General features: G+C 36.7%; 1 protein-coding gene across 6 annotated transcripts in view; it reads left to right on the top strand.

The window, feature by feature from the left end:
• The window catches only part of ANKRD42 (ankyrin repeat domain 42), a 175,765-nt gene that overhangs the window by 50,367 nt on the left and 102,517 nt on the right, over positions 1 to 22,881 (top strand). For all 6 annotated transcript variants that reach the window (XR_001622318.2, XM_056794905.1, XM_016421956.2 and 3 more), the window contains 2 exons: positions 17,583 to 17,702; positions 22,270 to 22,405. Coding sequence is in view for 5 of the 6 variants with exons in the window: in XM_056794905.1 (XP_056650883.1) it covers positions 17,583 to 17,702; positions 22,270 to 22,405 (256 nt within the window). In the remaining variant the exon portion in view is untranslated. The remainder of the gene's footprint in view (positions 1 to 17,582; positions 17,703 to 22,269; positions 22,406 to 22,881) is intronic.

The raw sequence follows: 22,881 nt of genomic DNA, 5'->3' as shown, positions 1-22,881 counted from the left end.
CTTTGTAAGTTGCTTGACCTTTTAGTGATTAATTTAACCTTTATAGGTACTTAGCACCCTTTTGTATTAGATCTAAAAATAGGCCTAGCTTAAGGTTCTAGCTTTACTATAAGTATGAGTTGGGGACTTTTCATTGTCAGTAAGTAATTTTACAACTTTATCTTCCTCTAAAGTATGCCTAAGTATGGGTGGAATAATGTTAAAATTCCCAATACATTCCTGATCAAGTACCTCCATTTGTTACAATAAGGGATAGCCTTAACCAAATGTTCTAAGGTAGAGTTTGAGCAGTTTTAAGATTCACACCATCCCCTCTGCCACCTCAGATCTGTTATGGGGAGGGTTAAAGGAAGGGTTGAAACTATATATATATATATATACATATATATATATATATATATATAAAAATTAACAGTTTATTTATCTAAAGGGAAAAGGGATTAGGGAATAGCTAACTTATAACCCACTTAGAGATTAACCCCTCATACTTATATAACTATTCTAAACTAAATTTCTAAAGTAATACTTAAGGTTAAGGGGGTTTTGTTAGGAACAGGGCCAGGGACAAGTGGGCCAAAGATTCTCACAACTCCAGAGTTCTCCTTTGGGTCAAGCAGCAATCCCAGTAACAACTCAGATGAAATCTTCTCCACAGCAGTAACACCAGCTCCAGTAGCAGGGACAGGCAGGAAACAAAGAAACCCAAAGGAAAAGGGACCACTGGCTCTCAGAGTCTACCCCAGAAATAACCAGATAGCAACCCTGGGCTCACTTGCCTGCTAAAGGAAAGCAGCCTCACTCTTCCACCAACCACTTTCTACAACTTCTCTGTCTCCAGTTCCAGTTTCTGGGAGTTCTGTGTAGAATGTTGGTCTGCAGGGTTTCATGCTGTCAGCTTGCCCTGCTGTGCCCTGCTAGAAATCCCTTACTACAGATCCTGGGGAGAGTGGGCTCAGACTTAATGCAGCTTCTCTATCCCATTGGTACCCTGCCCAGTTTACTTCCAGGCATGGCACAGCCACTGGATGAGTCTCCTTTCAGTTTCTGCTAGGCTTGGTTAGGTTCTTTAGTACTTTGTATCTCCCATTACTGGATCTATGGTAGCTTACTGTGCCCACTTTTTGAAGCTCAAAAGGCCATGACCATTACCACTCTTCCTTCAACTGAAAGCAGGAAAGAATAACTATATCGTGGGCACAAGTAACAGCAGGGATTTGCCTCCTTGACTTTCTGTTGGCTGTAAGGGAGAGAGGGCCCAAGCTGCTCCCCAGCCATAAGGCCTCAGTAGTTCCTTTCCCTTCTTGAATACCAGTAGCACACAGAGTTACTACAGACCAGGGACAAGGCTGGTGTTGTTCATTGTGAATGCATGTCAGTTCTGGCTTCATTGCCAGGCTATCTCTTTACCAAGTTTTTTTAGCAATTACAGAATATATGTGGCTGTTCCAAATCAGGGGACAGGGCACTTCCATTATAGGTCATCAGGCTTTTCTGAAAGTGGAAAAGTTTTTTTCCCCCAGTTTTTTCCTTAGAAGATTGAATTAGTTAGCATGCTCCCCCATTCTATCACCTCCACCCCCAAAGAAAAAACAATTAAATAACAAGGTGTTTGCACTGGCTCAGATTTATTTCTGTTTGAATGGTTCTAGGCTGATTTCCTCTTTGGTGGGGTAATGTTCTAGCTAGGTGTCATGGTGGATCAAGAATTGGGCCTGAAATCAGGAAGATGAGTTCAAACCTAGCCTCTGTGACCCTGGGCAAGTCACTCAATTCTACCTGCCTCAGTTTCCTCATTTGTAAAATGGGAATAATAACAGCACTTACTTCTAGGACTATGGTTAGTGTGATCAAATGCAGTGATATTTGCAAAAGACTTAGTACAGTACCTGGCACCTAGTAAGTGCCATATAAGTCTTTAGCTATTCCCTAAAATGCATGTGAAAGGAGGGATTACAGAGTGCTCAATTCTACCTATATAAGTTTAAATCACTTTACCCCAACTACCTAGCTCTTACCACTTTTCTTCCTTGGAACCAATACTTAGAATTGATTTTAAAACAGAAGGGAAATGGCTTAAAAAGAAAAAGTGCCCAGCTAAACTTACTCCACAGCAACAACTGCTGATTAGTTAGACTATTATTTTGGTTAAAGAACCCTCTTCAGCTAATATTTAGTGTTTATCTTCTATGTGAAAGGCATTGTACAGACAGCTAGGTGGCTGGCACAGCGGATAGAATGCCAGGCCTGGAGTTGGGAGGACCCGAGTTCAAATTTGACCTCAGACACTTCCTAGGTATGCAACTGTGGGCAAATTACTTTAACCCCCTTTGTCAAGCCCTTGCCCTTTTGTATCAAAGTTGTTACTAGGATAGAAGAGGTAAGGGTTTAAAGAAAAGAAAGAAAGAAAGAAAGAAAGAAAGAAAGAAAGAAAGAAAGAAAGAAAGAAAGAAAGAAAGAAAGAAAGAAAGAAAGAAAGAAAGAAAGAAAGAAACTGAAAGAAAGAAACTGAAAGAAAGACATTGAGCAAGGTTATCGACAAGGTAATATAGTAATACTTTAGGAAATTTATCATATTAACTAAGTGTGGCAATGTAGAGTATCCATTTATTCAACACATATCAGTTGATGTACATATGACAAGTTAAGTAACTGTACAAAACAATACATGATTAAATGCAAATTGAGCAAGTGGCATAGATAACAGGTGCTGTTCACTTAAGTGATTCAGTTCAATAGGCTTGCCTATAATCCTAGAATTAGGAAGGTGAAGAGCACCTCAGATTTGATCCAGTCCAGCTATCAGTGCATGAGTCCTATGTATGACATTCTTGAGGAACATATAGTTCTAATCTACTTGAATAGTCATGGGGACAGGGAATTGCTACTCCATATTCCTTTTATCCTTTCAGTTTCAATTTTCTCTTCTATAAATCAGGAAAATGCCACTTGCCTTATCTATTTCTTTGGCACGTTTGATCGGTAAGTGCTTTTTCAGTCTTAGAGTAGTCTTGCAGAACTAAAGAAATGTGAGTTATTATTAATTACAATGAAAAGTCACTTAAGATGTGACTGAGCAAGCATATAATAAACATACTATATTTCTATGTATCAGTTTTCTTGAGTTATTTTTCTCAAGTATAGTAATCAGTGTTCTTTATTTTATATCTCTCTCATTTTATCCTAAAAATAAACATTATATAATTCTATTTATTATTCTAACTTGTTGATACTTTGATCTGTGATCACTGATATGGATATTCCTTCCAGTAATATAGGTTGCAGCTCATCCTGGGTGACTCTTTTGCATTTTCTCTCATAGATGATTCATGAAAGAAGCAACCAGTATGGGTCAAGGCCTCTACTCCTTGGTATTGAAAGGATACTAAAATGCATTTATTGTTACTACATGAGTCTCCTTTCTTTTTTAGTTATAAGACTTTTTGTAATCATTTATAATACTTCTCTTGATTATTTCTTGGTTGAAAATGTGTGATAACTTACTCACACCAACCATTGCTCTTTAGGTGACTCAGAACTTAATTCAGAGGATTGTAGTATTCCAAAATTCAGTCATCAGTATTCTAACAAGAATTTTTAAAAAAATCCTTACCTTCTATATTGGAATCACTACTGTGTATTGGTTCCAAGGCAGAAGAGGGGCAAGGGCTAGACAATGGGGGTTAAGTGACTTGTCCAGGGTCACCTAGCAGGGAAGTGTCTGAGGTCACATTTGAACCTAGGACCTCCCGTCTCTAGGCCTGGCTCTCAAACTCCTGAACTACCCAGCTGCCCCCCCCCCCCAAGAATTTTAAATTATCTGGTGAACCTCTATTTTGCCTTTCAAATTCTCTTTAGTATTGGGAATCTTTTAAGGTAATGAGTTCTTTGTCATTGGAGGTGTTTGTTCAGGCAGAAGTTAGAGAATCACCCACCCAATAAATGTTTCATTGAGAGTATTTTCTCCTCAGATAGGTTAGAATAACTGCCTTCTATGGGCCTTTCTAGTTCTAAGATTCTATGATTTTATGAGTTATTGTCTTTGTATAAGACAAGAAATGTTTAAGAAAACAAGTTCTCATTATATCAAGATTCAGAGTATCATAGAATCTGAGAGTTGGGAGGGACTTTGGTGGCCATTTAATCCAACCCATATATGAAAGCACTTCCAGCTCTAATAAATCTGACAAGTAGTTGTCTAGTCTTTTTTTTTTTAAACCTTACCTTCCATCTTGGAGTCAATACTGTGTATTGGCTCCAAGGCAGAAGAGTGGTAAGGGCTAGGCAATGGGGGTCAAGGGACTTGCCCAGGGTCACACAGCTGGGAAGTGTCTGAGGCCAGATTTGAACCTAGGACCTCCCGGCTTTCAATCCACTGAGCTACCCAGCTGCCCCCTAGTTATCTAGTCTTGAAGACTCTTGAGGAGATGGAACCCACCATGTTTCTAAGTTTATTTCACTTTTGGACATCACTAATTGTTAGGAATTTCCCCCTGATTTTGAGCTTGAATTTTCTTCTTTTTAACGTCTACACATTGTCTCTATCTAGTTTTTCTCTCTGGGATCAAATGAAACCAGTCTAATTCCTTCTCCACATGGCAGCCTTTCAAATACTTTAATACGGCTAATATTCCTTCTTGTCAGACCCCTCCTCCTTTCCCTTGCCTGAGCTTTTTTTTCTTGAGGATAATCAAGTCTACTTTATTGAAGTCCCCTATCACTATGATGTCATGCCACTATGCCAGCGTTTTGATCTGTTTCTGAAACTTCTCATTGATTTCCTCTTTCTGTCCAGATGATCTGTAGCATATTCTTTTAACAAATCATTTCTGTTTCTGCCTCCTTTGCCTTCACCCAGATGCCCTCATACTTCTTTATTCTCGATCTTCAATTTCCTCATATGAATATACCTTCTTTTTAAACCCTTACCTTCCATCTTAGAATCAATATTGTGTATTAATTCCAATGCAAAAGAGCAGGAAGGATTAGGCTGTGGGGGTAAAGTGTCTTATCGGGTCACACAACTGGGAAGTGACTGAGGCCAGATTTGAACTCCTGACTCTAGGCTTGGCTTTCAATCCACTATGCCACCTAACTGCCCCCAAATATGCCTTATTTCTATGCTGTGCTATCCCTGCCCACAACTTTTACCTGTCCTGTTTCCATGGGATTCATTCAACTCAAGTCTTAGTGGTGTGTGGATTAGGTCAAATTGCCCTTTGGTGTTAGGATCCCTGATTCCTCCCATTTGTTGCTTAAACTTTGAGAATTTGTATGTAGATGCTTAATGACATACATTATACATGTACCTTCCTTGTATTTTGTCTGTTATGAATTTGTGGGTGTCCCATCTGCTGTCCTTTTTTTATGTTATCTAACTTTATTACATACATATAGTTCACTCTTTCCCTTGTCTTTTTTTGGTTTAAATTATTTTGATTAGGTTTATAAGATCCTTAGTAAATATTCGTACCTATTAAATATATTCCTTCTTTAGTCAGAAGTTTGTCAATCTAGTATTGAAGACTGTTTTGTCCATAAATTCAAATCTTACTTTCAGACACTGTCTTCTTAGCCAGATGTTAATTTTCCAAATTAAATTTTTTTTTGCTTCTATATACCTTGTTTTCAGTGGGCAAAAGTGACATAAGCACAACCTGTGTCTTCAGTTTCTTTTCCACATCTTCAAAATCATTGACCATATAGACACTGGATTGAATCCTTCTAAAAGAGATCTTTTAAAACAAAGTCCTATTTAAATAAGTTATTGATACTAAAAATAAGAAATCTGTGGAGGAGAGTTTATCAATACTGATTGTAAATTTAACTAAGGTAAATCAGTTGCCATAATTAAGAGACAAAAAAAGCCTGGAAACCAGTTGAGTAAGCAAATATTTGGCTTATTTGCTATTGGAAAGCAATCAAGGGCAATACCAGTTTAGAATATAAATATACTTAAAAACCTTATGTAGTAGGATATTTGATAAAATGATGAACAGTATATAAATGGCTTGAGATGTGGCTAAGCAAATTCACCTGGAAGGCATTTGAGAATGAAACTATTAAGAGAATAAATAGACAAAAGATGGAAAAGTTTTTTATTTTAAAAAAATCACCACTGAGGGTGGTGGAATCACCATTTTTGAATTCTCTATCTTTATGTGCTTTTGGGAAGTGAGAGTGGCACTAAAGAAGACAAAGATAGGAAAAAGCAGCTGGATTAGATTAATAATACACAGAAGATGTCTTTGATGGAGATAACACATTTTGTCACTGAGGGATCTAAGGAAGTCTGAAAAATATTTTGGTCTTTATTTAGTAGTGACTGAAAAAATCGGAAATGAGAGGGTGCTCATCTATTGGGGAGTGGATAAACATATTAATGCATATGCATATGATGGAATACTATTTTAAGAAATGGTGAGGTAGGTTTCAGAAAAATTTGGGGAGATTTACATAAACAGATGCTGAGTGCACCAGTAACTGATGACTCATTTATTGAAATACTACCTAATAAATTTATCCAAATAATACCAAAATTTTACATCAAAATAATTTTTTGGAAGATAATTTTTGCATACAAAAAACCCATATTTAATCAAGATATTAGACATGAAGAGGCAGACTTTCGCAAGTGATAGTCTATAAAAGACCTCTTTTTATCATCACATAATTGACTAAAAGGTGTAGAGAATTCACAAACCCACTATATTTACCAGTTGTTAACTATAAGAAAACATTGGGTAGACCAAAATGATGCCTCAAAGGATCTCCTTCAAAAAAGGTGCCTCCCATCCATATGTAAAAATTGTATAAGATTCTTTAAAAAGTATACCTACAATGATAACTTTGTGCAGTTACAGGCTTCTCATTAATATCAAGTGAAACATAATTCAAGGAAGTATGTGCTTACTAAAGGTGGTTGCTGGTTGCTGCTGTCATGAAAGACATTCAATACTGAATCTGGGTCAAAGCATAATTCCTCGTAGATATTGTGAAAATAGGATTAACTCTCCCTTTGCCTATTTTTAGCTAAGCAAATCAAGAATTAAAAGTATCTCTACTTAACACTAAGAAAGAGAGTTCACAAGTCACTAGCGTCCCCCACCTTAGGCAGCTGTAGGCAAATTGAAAGACTGTGGTTCTCCTAAAGTGGGGGAGCTACAGGAAGTTACATTGAGAAAGCAGCTTTAAAAAGGTCAGCTTGAGGATTCAGTCATTCACTTTGCAGAGGTCAGCTGGACTGGAAGAGGAGACTCTTTCCTAGATCCTGCGTCAGCTTGCTGAGTGAGTGACTGAGATTCCTGTCTTGGCTTTGGAGGAGAATGTGTTGGTGGAACTCTGGCTGAGGACACCACCGATTCCTTTGGGATTATCCAGCCCTGCTGAGTCTGAGCCAGACATCTGAGCAGCAGTTAGGGTGGTAGGCTAGACAATTCTCTATCTTCTTACATTTTTCGACTTTCACTCTTTCCACCTCTTTGTAAATAAAGCTGTTAAAAGTCATTTTGACTTAAGCTGCAATATTTTAAAATCAGCAACCACAATATTACTTTAGAATTCTCATATTTAGCATAAAACCTAAATTTAAACTTTAAAAATAGTGAGGTCTTCCATATGGTTCTTTTTAAGAATGACATCATACTGGTTTTAGTAAACCCCAAAGTGTTACAGAGCCTCTTAAATGAGAACCGTAATCGTTCAAAAAAGAGTTCGTTCTACTCATCCTTAAAGGAAAACCAAGTAGATGAAGGCTATTTGTTGCTTAGACTATAATATGCAGTTAAATGTATACCCTACTGAGCTCATTCATTAATATGTATATCTTGTGTAGACACTACCAATAGACAATGTAAATTTGGTCCTAGAATTTGACAGGAGGAAGAGAGTTAACTCCATTGCTTTTGAGAAATTGCAAAATTCTTTTAATGAAACTAAGCTTCTCCTAAAAACAAAAGTACATCTTTTTAATACCAATATTCTATTTGTGTTGCATGGATTTGAATCATGAAACACTACAGTCTCCAAAGAATTGAAATTGAGTTATCACTCTGCAATGCAGAGGCACATGGTAGATTCAGTCAGGCCACAACTCATTACAAGTGAGGATTTACAAAAGAAAAATACCATGTGATATCATCAAACAAATGTGTGAGTAAAAAAAGAATATGGCTTGGTGAGATAACTAGAATGAGGGATAAATGATGCTCTTTTAAATTCCTCAATGAATCAAGAGAATTCAAGGAAGGATCCTTTAACCTATAGTATGTTAGGTGAACCCCTTGTGCAATTTAGTAGAGAACACGGACACCAGTTGTGTAGGATGGGCAGACATGGCTTAGTTTTGATTTGTTTTCTTGGAGGGAATACCACATTGAGGAGAACACAGATCCATTTGAATTGAATTATTTGATTGCCAAGAAAGGCTAATATGAAAGTACTAACCTAAAAATGATCCTAAAGGAACAACTTGTGAAAGTTAGATGAGACTATTAAAAAGAGGAAGAGTGCTTGCTAGAGAATAATTAGAGATGTCTGTAATGGACTTCTCCATTAGTGACAATGCAATGGCCCTGAACAACTTGGAGGAACCTATGAGAAAAACCACTATCCACATCCAGAGGAAACACTGTGGGAGTAAAAACACTGAAGAAAAACAACTGTTTAAATACATAGGTTGAAGGGATATGGTTGGGGATGTAGACTCTAAATGAACATCCTAGTGTAAACAACAACATGGAAATAGGTCCTGATCAAGGACACAAGTAATACCCAATAAAATTGCATGTTGGCTGAGGGAAGAGTGCGTGGAGGGGGGGAGGGAGGGAAACAATGTGATTATTGTAACCAAGGAATAATGTTCTAAATTGACTAAATAAACTTATTGAAATGGAAAAATAATAATAATTAGAGATGTCTGAAAATATCCCAGGAAGAGGATATAGAGGAAAATGTGAAAAGTGATAGGCTCTTAGAATCTCACAACTGGAAAGGACCTCAGAGGCCATCTAATCTAATCTAATCTATAGGGAAAAAGAGTCTCCTCCACAAATTTACATAACAAATGGTTATGTGACATTTGCTTGCAGTTCTCTAACAGAGAGAAAACCACTACTTTCTGAGGGAGCCTGTCTAGTTAAAAAATTAAAAAATGAATTAGGATTATTTTTCCATGATTACATTGATCTATGTTCTCTCCCTCTCCTCTTCCCTCTCCACTCTCAGAGCTGACAAGGAATTTCACTGGGTTATATATGTATTATTGCTCAAAACCCATTTCCATATTATTCATAATTGTAATAGGGTAATCTTTTAAAACCCAAACCCCCATTCATATCCCCCACCCCCCGAAGCTGACACACAATTCCACTGGATTTTACATGTATTGTTGATCAAGACCTATTTCCATATTATTGATAATTGCAGTAGAGTGGTAGTTTAGAGTCTTCATTTTCAATCACATCCCCATCAACCCATGTGATCAAGCAGTTGTTTTACTTCTGTGTTTCTACTCCATCACCAACAGTTACCACAATTTGATCAGCCATTTCCCAATTGAAGGGCATCTCTTCATTTTCCAGTTTTTTGCCACCACAAAGAGAGCAGCTATATATAAATATTTTTGTATGAGTCTTTTCCCTTATGATCTCTTTGGGTTATAAACCCAGCAGTGTTATGGCTAGATCAAAGGACAGACAGTCTTTTAAAGCCCTTTGGGCATAGTTCCAAATTGCCACCTAGAATGGCTGATTATACTAAATTAAAAAGATTTTGTACAGACAAAACCAATGTAACGTGAACGTAGAATAGTATATCTGTCAGATCTATTAGAAAGGAAGGAATTTAAGACCAAACAATAGATAAAGAACATTACAAAATATAAAATGAATAATTTTGGTTATACTAAATTAAAAAGGTTTTGTACAAACAAAACCAATGTAGGCAAAATTAGAAGGGAAGCAACACACTGGGAAACAATTTTTATAACAAAAATCTCTGACAAAGGTCTAATTTCTCAAATTTATAAGAGGCAAAAGACAGTCCCTGCCTTCAGTGAGCTTACAATATAATGGGAAAGAAAGCATGCAAACAAATATATACAAAGCAAGTTATATATAGGATAAATAGGAAATGGAAGGCTTCCAGTGCAAGATGGGATTTTAGTTGGGACTTAAAGGAAACCAGGGAAATCAGGAGGCAGAGATGAAAAGGAAAAGACTTTGTGGTCTTTTGGTTGCAATGTTAAAGCCTTATGTATATCTGAGACAGATAATACAGATAAACATTGATCTGGGTCCAAAGTTTAATGGAAAAAAGAAGCAAGGAAAAAGAATCACCTCTCAGAATTATGTATAGAATAGTTCATGACCAAACAAGGGAAAGAAAGAATCACATAAGACAAAATGGGCAATTTTGGTTAAGTAAATTAAAAAGATTTTCTATAATTCAAACTAATTTAGTTTAACCTGGAAGGAAGGAGCAGTTAGGTGGCTCAGTGGAATGAGAGTCAGACCTAGAGATGGGAGGTCCTAGGTTCAAATCTGAATTCAGACACTTCCAAGCCATGTGACCCTGGGCAAGTTACTTAATGCCTGGCCCTCATCATTCTTCTGGCTTGGAATTGTAAGGGTTAAAATTAATGGTTTGACAAGTATTTATGAGTTAAAAGGAGTTTGGTGTGGTCACTGTTTATAAAATATTAACTCTTAAGTCAGAGTCTGTTAGCAACTCTTAACAATTTAGTTTAATAGAGATATGGTAAAAGAGAGAGATGTAGGAGAGAAGTAGAAACATATTGTCTAGCTAGATACCCTATAATTGCTGTCCAAAGAAGTCCAGCTCACCACCCATCAAGGGCTCCCTTAAGTCCCAATCTCCACATGGAGTCATGCAGTCCTGGAGTCGTGATAGTTGTGATAATGTCTTTAGTCAGAAGTCCCAGAGGTGTCTTCAGCAAGGATTCCACCAATGCAAGCCTCTTCCTTCAGCTCCAGTCACTAACCCAGCAAGCCTCTCCATAGCAAAAAGCTTCAGTCCAGAATGAGTCCAGGAAAAAGTGACTGCTTCCAAGAATCTCCCTTCAGCTCAGTTCATCAACACAGAATGAATCCAGGGAAAAGAGAGCTCCAGACCATGTTTGGTTGTGCCTTTTATACCCCTTTCCCATCACTTCCTGTCTCTCCCTCTTCACAGGAACCAATCACAGTCTTTCTATTTGCCTAGCACTGGGGGTAGGGTAAGGTGGGTGGGATGGGTGGAGGGCAGTGCTTGTGGCCTTTGGAGGTATGAGCTTTCTCTAGTAAGTGATTTATGAACTCTCTTACTTAGTGACTTGCCAAGTGCTAAGTAGGGGCACTTCAAATTCTTGATTTGATTAAAGGTTGCCAATTGATTACATTAAAAATAAACTAAGAGTCTAATTCTCTCTTCACAGAACCAATACATAGTATTGATTCTAAGATGGAAGGTAAGGATTTTATTTAAAAAGCAACTGGAAAAGGAACAGGTTATTGAGAAAAAAAATCCTTCCAACATGATTCTCTGACAAGGGTTACATTTCTAATATATATCAGAAATGTATTCAAATTTATAAGAACAAGATCCATTCCTCAATAGTTAAATAATCAAATGATAGGAATAGGGAATTTTCAAAGAAAGAAATCCAATCTATTAACAGCTATATGAAAAATATTTCAGATAACTAATAATTACAGGAAAGCACATTAAAGCAACTCCAAGGTTTTACTTCTGTCCGATCAGGTTAGAAAAGATGACAAAAATAAGAGAATTAAAATGTTGGAGTAACTGTGAAAGAAAATAGGCATCCTAAATAAAGCCTTGTTTGCTGATCAGAATGTTCAGCCATTCTGGAATATAATTTGGAACTCTGCCCCAAATATTACTAAACTATGACCTTTGACTTCATGATACTACTACTAGACCTTAAAGAGATAAAAAGGAGTAAAAAGACCCTTATATTTAAATATATTTTTAGCATTTCTTTGTGTTGATATTTATGTACAAATACATATACAATATACACATAGTGAGAGAGCATAAGAGAATGTGTATTAGTTTTCTTTTACAAATTATTTACTTTTAACGTTAATTTAAAAAATGAGTTCAAAATTCTTTTCTTCCAGGCTCTCCCCAATCAATTGAGAAGGCAAACAATGTATTATCAATTATGCAAGTGAAATTATGAAAAACATTTTCATATTAGTCATGTTGTAAAAAAAGCATAAAAAATAAAGTGAAAAAATTATGCCTCAATCTTCAGATTTAGACCCCATTGGTTATCTCTCTCTCTAGAGGTGGATAGCATTTTTCATCAAGTCTTTTGGAATTGACTTGGATCATTGTCTTGGTCAGAGTAGCTAAGTCTTCCATAGTTGGACATTGTTACAATATGGCTACCACTGTGTTCAATGATTCTGATTTTGCTCACTTCATTCTGCATCAGTTTACATAAGTCATCCCAGATTTTTTTGAAACCATCCTGTTCATCATTTATTATAGCACAGTAGTATTTCTACATAATCATATATGATACCACAATTTGTTTAGACATTCCCCAGTTGATGGGTGTCAGTTTACAATGGGTGTCAATTTTCAATTCTTTACCACTATAAAAAGACCTACTATAAATGTTTGTGTACTTAGAGGTCCTTTTCTTTTTTCTTTAATCTCTTTGGGATACAGACTTAATAGTAGTATATGTTGCTGTGTCAAAGTATGCTCAGTTTTATAGCCTTTTGGCCTTAATTACAAATTATTCTTCAGAAAGGTTGGACCAGTTAACAAACCCTACTAATAATGCATGAATGTACCTATTTTTCCACATTCCTTCAGCATTTGTCATTTCCTTTTCTGTCAGGGTAGCCAATCTGATAAATATGAAGTGGGACCTCAGAATTATTTTAATTTGTATTTCTCTAGTCAGTAGTGATCTGGAGCATTTTAATACTAGAGATAGCTTTGATTTCTTCTTCTGAAAAACTACTTGTTTTTATCCTTTGACCATTTAGTGATTGAAGAATTGCTTTTATTTTTATAAATTTGACTCAGTTCCCTATATGTTTGAAAAATGAGTCCTTAATCAGAGAAACTTAACTTCAATTTTATTTTTCTGTTTCCTGTACCTAATTTGGCTGCATTGGTTTTGTTTGTGCCATTAAGAATTTGGATGCTCTGCTATTTGGTGCATATATGTTTAGTATTGATATTACTTTATTGTCTATTGTGCCTTTTAGCAAAATGTAGTTTAACTGATTATTTCTTTTAATTAGGTGTATTTTTATTTTGGCTTTTGTTTTGCCTGAGATCATGATTGCTATCCCTGCCTTTTTTTTAAAACCCTCACCTTCTGTCTTAGAATGTTCCTTAAAATAACTAGTGTCTATCTAAAACCATCAGCAAGCACTATCTGTAATGGAGATAAACTAGAAGCCTTACCAGTAAGCTCAGGAGGGAGACAAAGCTACCCATTATTTCCACTACTATTCAGTATTATACTAGAAATGCTAGGTATAGCAAAAAGAGAATAGGAAGAAATGGAAGGAATTTGAATGGGCAATGAGGAAATAAAGAGATCACTCTTTGCAGATGATATGATGGTATACTTACAGAATCCTATAGAATCAACCAAAAAATTAAACTCAATAATTAACAACCTTAGCAAAGTTGTAGGATATAAAACAAGCCAACAGAAATCATAAGGATGTCTCTATATTACCAGTAAAGTCCAACAGCAAGAGATAGAAAGCGAAATCCCATTTAAAATAACTGTAGGCAATGAAAAATACCTGGGAACCTACCTGCCAACACAAACCCAGAAACTATGTGATCACAATTATAAAACACTTCTCACACAAAGTCAGATCTAAATAATTAGAAAACATTAATTGCTAATGAGTAGAGTGAGCCAATATAATAAAAATGATAGTTGTACCTAAATTAATTTACTTCTCTAGTACCATATCAAACTACCCAAAATTATTTCATAGAGCTAGGACAAAAATAAAAGTCAACTGGAAGAACAAAAGGCCAAGAATATTAAGGGAATTAATGAAAAAAAAGTGTTCTAGCCATACCAGATCTCAAACCATATTATAAAGTGGCAGCCATAAAAACAATCTGGTATTGGTTAAGAAATAGAATAGTGTATCAATGGAATAAGTTAAATAATCAATTCACAGTAGTAAATAGCCATAGTAACCTAATGTTTGACAAGCCCCCAAATCTAAGCTTTTGGAAGAGTTCACCATTTGACAAAAACTGCTGGGAAAACTGGAAAATGGTATGACAGAAACAGCACCTCACTCCATATACCAAGGTAAAGTCAAAATGGATATATGTATTAGAAATAAAGAGTGATACCATAACAAATTAGGGGAACACAGAATAGTTTACCTTTCAGCTCTGTGCATAAAGGAAGATTTTACATCGAAATAAGACAAAGAGAACATTAGGAGATTTAAAATAGATAACTTTGGCTACACCAAATTCAAAAGTTTTTGCCTAAACAAAACCAGTCACCAAGATTAGAAAGGAAACCACAAACTGAAAAGAAAATTTTATGGCAAGTGTCTGACAAAGGCTTCATTTCTCCACTATCTAGAGAATGGAGTCAAATTTGTAAAACTACAAAGCATTCCCTAATTGACAAATGGTAGAGGATATGAATATGCAATTCTTAGATGAAGAAATTAAACTATCTTTAGTTATATAAAAAAATGTTCCAAGTCACTATTAATTAGAAAAATGCAAATTAAAATGACTGTATCTCCTCACACCTATCACAGATGGGCAAATATGATTAAAAAGGAAAATGATAAATGTTCAAGGGGATGTTGAAAAATTGGGACACTAATAAACTGTTGGTGGAGTTGTAAATTGATACTATTATGGTGAGCAATTTGGTACCATGCACAGAGGGTCACAAAACTGTGCATATCCTTTGATCCAACAATACCATTACCAAGTTTATATCTCTTAAAGAGTTCAAAGATAGGGGTAAAGGACCTTCTTGTATAAAAATATTTATAGCACTTATTTTTGTGGTGGCAAAGAACTAGAAACTGAGGGGATGTCCATCAGTTGGGAAGTGAATGAACAAGTTGTAGTATGTGATTGTAATGGAATGCTATTGTGCCATAAGAAACAATGAGCAAGATGATCACAAAAACAAAACAAAACAATACCCTGAAAGACTTTTATGAAGTGATGTAAAGTGAGGTGAGAAGAACCAGGAGAATGCTGTATCCAGTAATAGCAATAATGTATAATGACCAACTGTGAGCAATTTAACTATTATCAACAGTGTAAGGATCAGGACAACTCCAAGGGACTCATGATGAAAAAGGCTATCCACTGACATGTAATGTTGTGGAAGAAAGAAAATGAGAACAAACAGGGAAGGTAAATGGAGTTAGGAGGGAGGAAAGGAGGAGATTGGTAGCTCTGATCTTTAGTTATCATTTATCACTCAAATAATCCTTATTACACAATGAAGGAATTGAAGGAGTCTGAATACAGATTGAAGCATCCCATTCTTCATTTTATCTCCTCCATGAATTTTTCTCTTGCCTAAGTGATATGTGTCTTCTTTCCCCACATGATGAACATTGAAATATGTATTGTATGGTAATATAAATACAATCTATATCTTATTACCAGCTGTCTTAGGGATGGGGGAATAGTGTTATTTCCATCAATTTGTTTTTGTGCTTCTATTATCAAACCATCATTCCTTCATAATTTTCTTGCATCACTCTCATTTCTTTTTCTAATTTTTTCTCTAACACTTTTATCTGGTTTAGGTATTCAAGGAATTCTTGTTTAGCATGTGTATAATATACATTCTTCCTTTGAGGCTTTTCATGTAGTTGTTTTCCTGTTATTGTCCTCTTCTGAGTTTGTATTTTGGTCTTCCCTGTCACCATAGTAGCTTTTTATGGTCAGGTTCTTTTGTTGTTTTGTTTGCTATTTTTTTTTAATTTTTATTTGGTCATTTCCAAATATTATTCATTGGAAACAAAGATCATTTTCTTTTCTTCCCTACCCCCCTCCCACCACCTCTCCCATAGCCCATGCGCAATACCACTGTGTATCACATGTGTTCTTGATTCAAGCATATTTCCATGTTGTTGGTATTTGCATTAAAGTGTTCATTTAGAGTCTCTCCTCAGTCATATCCCCTCCACCCCTGTAGTCAAGCAGTTGATTTTCATTGGTGTTTTTACTCCCACAGTTTATCTTCTACTTGTGGATAGTGTTTTTTAGATCCCTACAGATTGTTCAGGGACACTGCATTGCCACTAATGGAGAAGTCCATTTTTGTTTGCTATTTTTTTTTTAATAAACCCTTACCTTCCGTCTTGGAGTCAATACTGTGTATTGGCTCCAAGGCAGAAGAGTGGTAAGGGCAAGGCAATGGGGGTCAAGTGACTTGCCCAGGGTTGTTTGCTATTTTTGCTAGCTGATTTAATGACTTTGAATTATATGTTTTAAATTTTAAACTGGACTCTGCTTACCTGGGTGGTGGGGAGGAACATAATACTATCTTAAACTTCAAGCTTTTTTGCACTGCTTTTTCTGAGCTAGCTCTGGAGGTCAATAAATTTTTGGTGTTTCTACAATGGTATGATGTGGAGAGAGGTGTGTTCCCTACTTGTCAGGTCTGTACTCCAGTTTTTATCCAGGAAGGGACTCTGTTCTCTTGTAGCTGCAAGTGCTAGTGCTCCTCCATGCCCTGGAACATATTTTGACTGAGAATTCTGAAACCGACTTTTGCTATTACAGATACCTCTAGACCAGTGGTCCCCAAACTCTTTACACAGGGGGCCATTCACTGTTCCTCAGACTGTTGGAGAGCTGGACTATAAAAAAAACCCAAAACTATGAACAAATATGTATACCACTGTTTGGGATAGTGGAGGCTTCAGCGCTGTCTGTGATGGGTCTGTCACACCTTGCACAGGCCCATCACTACCACCACTATACAGGACAGCAGTATACACCGTGCAAAATCCTCTCCCCCAGATTGCCACTCACTATGCTGATGTCTTCCATTGTGCAGCCACATAATTCTTTGCGTGGCACCTTGTTCTTGTTCAGTTACTCTCAGAATAAGGCTCCACGCAAAGGATTATGTCACCGGAAGTAGTACTGTATGTGAGCAATGCTGTGCTTTGCGGCACCACCACATACAGTGCTCCTCTCACTGACTACCAATGAAAGAGAAGCCCTTTCTGGAAGTGAGGTGGGAGCCACAGACCTCTCCTTCCAACCTCCTGAGTTGACTTGGGGTGGGAAACTGTCTCACTCCAACCTTTTAGCTATGCTGTAACAGAATTTGATTTGGCACATTATATTAAAGTTGTTTGGAAGGGAATGTAAGAAGAGTTCAGCTGAGTTGCTGCCTCTACTCTGCCATCTTGGCTCTGCCATGTGGTCGTTTTCAAATAATAATGTGTAATTATCCTGGTATTCTTTATGAAAATATTCAATATGTTTGAAAAACAAAAAGATAGTATTAACTGACTGTACTTTGTATTCACAGATTCTCTTTTGTATATTTTTAGGCTCTCATAATGAATGGAGCAGACCTTACTCTTCCGGATGATCGTGGATGTAGTCCATCACACCTTGCTGCAACACATGGACATTCCTACACATTACAAGTTATGCTCAGAAGTGGAGTGGTAAGGGATTCATATTAATATTTTGGAACATGTAATTTAATAATAATGATAATAATAATGATAGTTCATCATCTTATACTATAATGGAGTTTACGAAGTGTTTTTCTCAGAACACCCCTGGTGGAGAGGTAGTCCTGTAAGTAGTGTGAATTTTTCCATTTTACAGATAAGAAAAGAGAAGTTCAGAGAGATTAAGAGATTTGATTGTAGTCACACAACTAGTAAAAAAAAACTATATTAATAATTCAGGTTTTCTTACTCTGTAGGGGTCTATACCAGGCTGCCTCTCATTAGTAGGTAGAATATCAGCCTAGAGTATAATTTGAGAGTCTTTTAATCTCTTTCTGACTCTGTGATTGACTTGCTAAGGAACTTGTGAGAATCAGTAAAAAGGGGAATATGATAGTACTTTTGTGTTCAGACAAGGGAGAAAGTTCTGTTGTTTTTATTATATGTGGACTGTATGTAGAGTATGTTTAGAGTACTGGCCGAGGACCACAGGCAATAAACTGGGGCTCAGTTTTTGAGTACTGATAATCCAGATTTCTTTTGTAGAATATTCTTGGGAATCAAGGACAATGCTATCTGTGAGCACTCAATTCATGTGGATCCAGAAATTTAAGCTTGGAAAGTCTCTATTGTCTGAAGACTGGAGGGATAATCTGAGGAAGAGGCTCAATGTGAAAGCTGGTTGATTCTCATAACAAGTGGGACATGGAATGTGCCCAAGGAGATGGCTCACCTGCCATCTCAGTGATTATTTATTGTCTCAGAAGCGATCTTTGATGTTTATCTTCTCAGAGATGGACCTCAGGAACCACTGCCAAGAGCTGTTAGTTATTATTATCCCAAAGTTCTGTGGTCTGTATGCCTATGCTGCTGGTAAGTAGTAGAAAACTTAGAAGATTAGGATATGTGTTAGACTTCAAAAAAATAGAACTAAGGTGAATCACTACCATGAGTTCAGAATGCTCTGGAATGTCTGCCTGGCAGCCAGTCATTTCATTGTTGTGTCTGTTCAGCTATATACTGTTTGACCCTTTGGTATCAGATGATGAGGAAAAGACATCCTTCCAGCTGTCCACTGGGATTTTTCCAGTCTGAACATATTTCCCATTTGATTTATGAAAAAAGATGGTCAGTTGCATGAATTGTCTGTGTTAGTCTATCTTGTTCTCATAGTTGGGGATGATGATGGGGAGAGCATGTGGAAAGATAACTGAAGGTATTCATGATAAATCATTGCTCTAAAGCTGTCAGTACAAAAACAAGTTCTACAGAACCCTGACATATATGTCAGTCATATAGTACATTATCAAGATGTGATATATTCTGACAGGTCAAATTGGATGCTACTTGACAGCCATAGATAGTCATGTTGGCCATATTGTGTTTTGCTGGATAGGGAAGTCCAGTGGGGTTGTAGATACCCTGTCGCTTGTCTATAATGCCTCTGCAACGATGGAGAGGTGAAGGTAGTGTGACACAGGAGCAAGAATACTCCCACAAGATGGCACCTGCATCCCTGAATAGTGTGGAGTTGTAGCAGTGAGCCTTGATTATTCTTGGATGGTTGGCAGAGAATGAAAGTTCAGGATGAATGTCTATGAGAAGTGATAAAGGCCCCCCCAAAAAATGGGGTGATACTGGAAAGTCCAAGCTTGTATAGGTACTGTGCTGTTGCAGTAATAGCAAGGGATAGTGGCGTGCAGTAGGGTCTATATCAGAATATTAGTGATCCTCTTTGGACTTAAAAGGCAATTGATTCTACTCAAGTCCTGTCATGATAGTGCTCCATTATGATTTAGATACTTGGCCAAGACAAGTCTCTGGAGCTGATATGGAATAGGTTTTATGGGCTCAGGATGGTAGCAGGTATATGTAAGAAGTATGTTGTCTGTTTTAAGTTGTTTAAAGGAATGTGCTACCATTTTGGGTAGCTAATCTGGAAAGCATAAGGAGCAACAAGATCTCTCTTCAGAAGGGGATAGGAAGGACATAAACAAATTCATACCCTGAGAGATCTTGCATCATTAACTGAATAACTTTATTTAGGGTATGGGAATTATTTTGATTACTTATATTTTTGAGGGATAACATTATTATTATTGATATATTATATTGAATATATGTTGATATATTAAAGACTCTTAGGAAACTTTTTGAGGTCTAATTGCTTTTCTAAATATTCATCTCTTGCCTTGAAACAGTATCCTCCATTTTACTGGGTAGAAAATATTGGTTTATATAAATTTTAATTCAGTTGCCCTTTATCTTACATGAGACGACTACTCTGATCTTATTACTATTCTTAGATAGGTAATTTTGGTCTTCAAATAAGTCCACATATTTCTTTCTTATTGTTATTGTTACCCTCTCTAGGGCTCCTCTTTCAGTTTTCACTTCTAGGTTGGCTCCCTGGGAGGGGAGGGAGTGCCTTCTTCTAACTTGGTTTTGGGTACTCTCTGTGTTTATGTGACTAAAACTATGACTTACAAGCCTCCAACATTATACCTTCATCAGATTGCATTGTCTGAACTGAGGAATAAATTGGTTGATAGGGTGTTAAACTAACCAATTCCTCTCTTCTACCTTCGATCCTTTGCTGTTCTCAGCAAATAATCTGTGATATTTTGGGTCCATTTTTCCATTTTTTTCCAATTTGAGATAATGCTCTTGGAATTTGGGCAGGCTCTAGAGTTTTTCAGCAGAATCCATGTGATCAGATCAGAACAAATCACTCAGCAATGATTAAGCATTCATTTAGCTTTAAAAAAATCCAGAAATTAGTAGTCTTCCATGAGGGTCCAGGTCTATCATATCCAGTAGTCCTAGAAATTTACATTCATGCCCCAAATGTTGGTTATACAAGTCAATAAATAAAATAAATTTACAAAATTGCCATAGGTAATTGCTTGTCTTGATGTTTATTAAAGGCCTAAACCAATCCAACCACAATAAAAAGAAAATTGAGCCTTTCCCCTTCAAAAGGAAAGTCTGGTTTCTACAGTGGTCTCAATAAACATGGAAGACCTGGGGTTGACTGAAAATTACCTCTTTACCTTTGGGTGAGAAACCAAACTGTCCTGGATGAGAATTATTCTGGGGCCCTGTGACATGTAGAACCCCTGAAATTTCTTCAGTGATTCCCCACAACACAAATGGCATTCCATGTGGAGGTCCAAACTCACCTTTCACTAGGACAAGCAGGTTAACTTTAAAGGAATTTAAGCAACTCAAAAAAGTCCTAAAGTGGTATGGGACTCCTAAAAAGTGTTTAAGTACCCTTTCTGCTTAGATTCTATCTTCACTTTATTTTTTTCTATATTCTTACTTATGCATAGTTGTTGTATATAGTCTACCTCATTATATTTTATCCTCCTTGAGGTTAGGGACTATTTTTGTCTTTCTTTGTATCTTCAGTGCTTAGCACAGTTCCTGGCCAATAGTAGGTGCTTTATAAATATTTATGGACTTCACTAAGCACTAAGGACTGATTACTCAGGGTTTCTAGGCCAATAGCTAAATCTTAATCATATGGACATATAGTCCATAAATATTTCAGACAAGCTGTATGGACTTGTATAATAATAATAATAATAATAGCTGATATTTATATAGCTCCTACTATGTACTAGGTATTGTGCTAAATGCCTTAGGAAAATTATCTCATTTGATACTTTACAACAACTTTGAGAAGTATGTGCTATTATTATCCTCAATTTACAGATGGGGAAACTGACTTGCCCACATGACTTGTCTAGGTTCATACAGCTAGTATTTGAGACTAGATTTGATCTTTGTCTTCCTGATTCCAGTTCTACTGTTCTATCCACTAAGCTACATAGCTGCCCCATGTCACAATAAAATAGTCTAAGCCTGCTCAGAAATGTAAATAAAAAAATGAACATGCTGAATTGCTAAATACTAGTATTCAAGGGATGCAAATCTATGCTGCTCATGTCAGTTACTATACTTACTGGTGGTGCTTGTTCTTCCTACTTGAAGAGGACCAAAATGACATCATTAGTAATGTCTTTTGACTTGAACATAAATTGTATTTAAGTGAGGCAGAGTGGCACAGAGTTGTTGGCCTCACTGTCTTTCAGTCATTGAAGTCCAGTGGCAAGACAAAAGTTAAGATGACTGGTGATGACTCGAGATGCAATGGATGACCTTGGAATCTTCCATGTCTGACCAAGCTGACTAAGCATTCCATAGCACTGGTTTCCACCACTTTCATGGCCATTGGAACAAATTGTTCTCATCTGCCTCTTCTGCTGGGGGATGTTTTCACATGCTTGGGGTAGGCACACCACAAACTCACTGATGGGTTTGTGGCTTGGCTGTTCTCCTCAGCCTGGTTTAGTCTGCTTGCCAAAATAGTATCATAATTGAATAATTGCTTTGTTTTTATAGTTTCCACTTTTCTTGTCATGTATGGGTTTGCTTTTTGTTTTTAAAAGGCTACAAGCCATTCTAATTTGGAGAATTAGGGTGTTGGGGACATAAAATGCCTTCTAACTTATGGGCAGAAAAATTTAGTAAATGTGAATGTTGTCTCTAGGATCCCAATGTTTCTGATAAGTGTGACTGGAAACCTGTGCATTATGCTTCTTTTCACGGGCGCCTAGGCTGTCTGCAACTTCTTGTTAAATGGGGAGCTGCTATAGAAGATACAGATCAAAATGGAAACCTTCCAGGTACAACTTAAAAAAAAAGCAAATCTTTTGAGTTTTGGTTCTTTTGGAATGTGACTTTAATTTCTAACAGTGTTTCTAAAGTTTGAACAGTGATTACTTAGCCCATGCGAAATTATGGAAATAAATGGTTGACATTAAAATTCACTTAATAACCTTTTCCAAACATTTTAAAGTAGTTACTAAAGGAGATATATAAGGATAAGTAAGCATATAAATGTTGGTGAGAGAGGGAGTTGGAAAGTATGGGGAAGATAAAACAGGCACAAGTAAATACAGGATGGGCATAGGTATATGATTTATAGACAAGGGCAAAGGAGAGTTTATTAGAAGGGGACAAAACTTTTTGACTGGAGATAATTAGGAAAGGCTTCATTTAGGATGTTGCTTTTGAGTAGGGCTTTGAGCCATACAAGATGTTAGTGGGCAGAGCCTAGCCAAGGATTGTTTGTGGATAGTTGCTTGTCAGACAGAGGACA

Source organism: Monodelphis domestica, chromosome 4, assembly GCF_027887165.1.
Source record: "Monodelphis domestica isolate mMonDom1 chromosome 4, mMonDom1.pri, whole genome shotgun sequence".
Classification (NCBI taxonomy): Eukaryota; Metazoa; Chordata; class Mammalia; order Didelphimorphia; family Didelphidae; genus Monodelphis; species Monodelphis domestica.
Note: the sequence above shows the minus strand (reverse complement) of the source record. Positions and strands in the feature narration are given on the sequence as shown.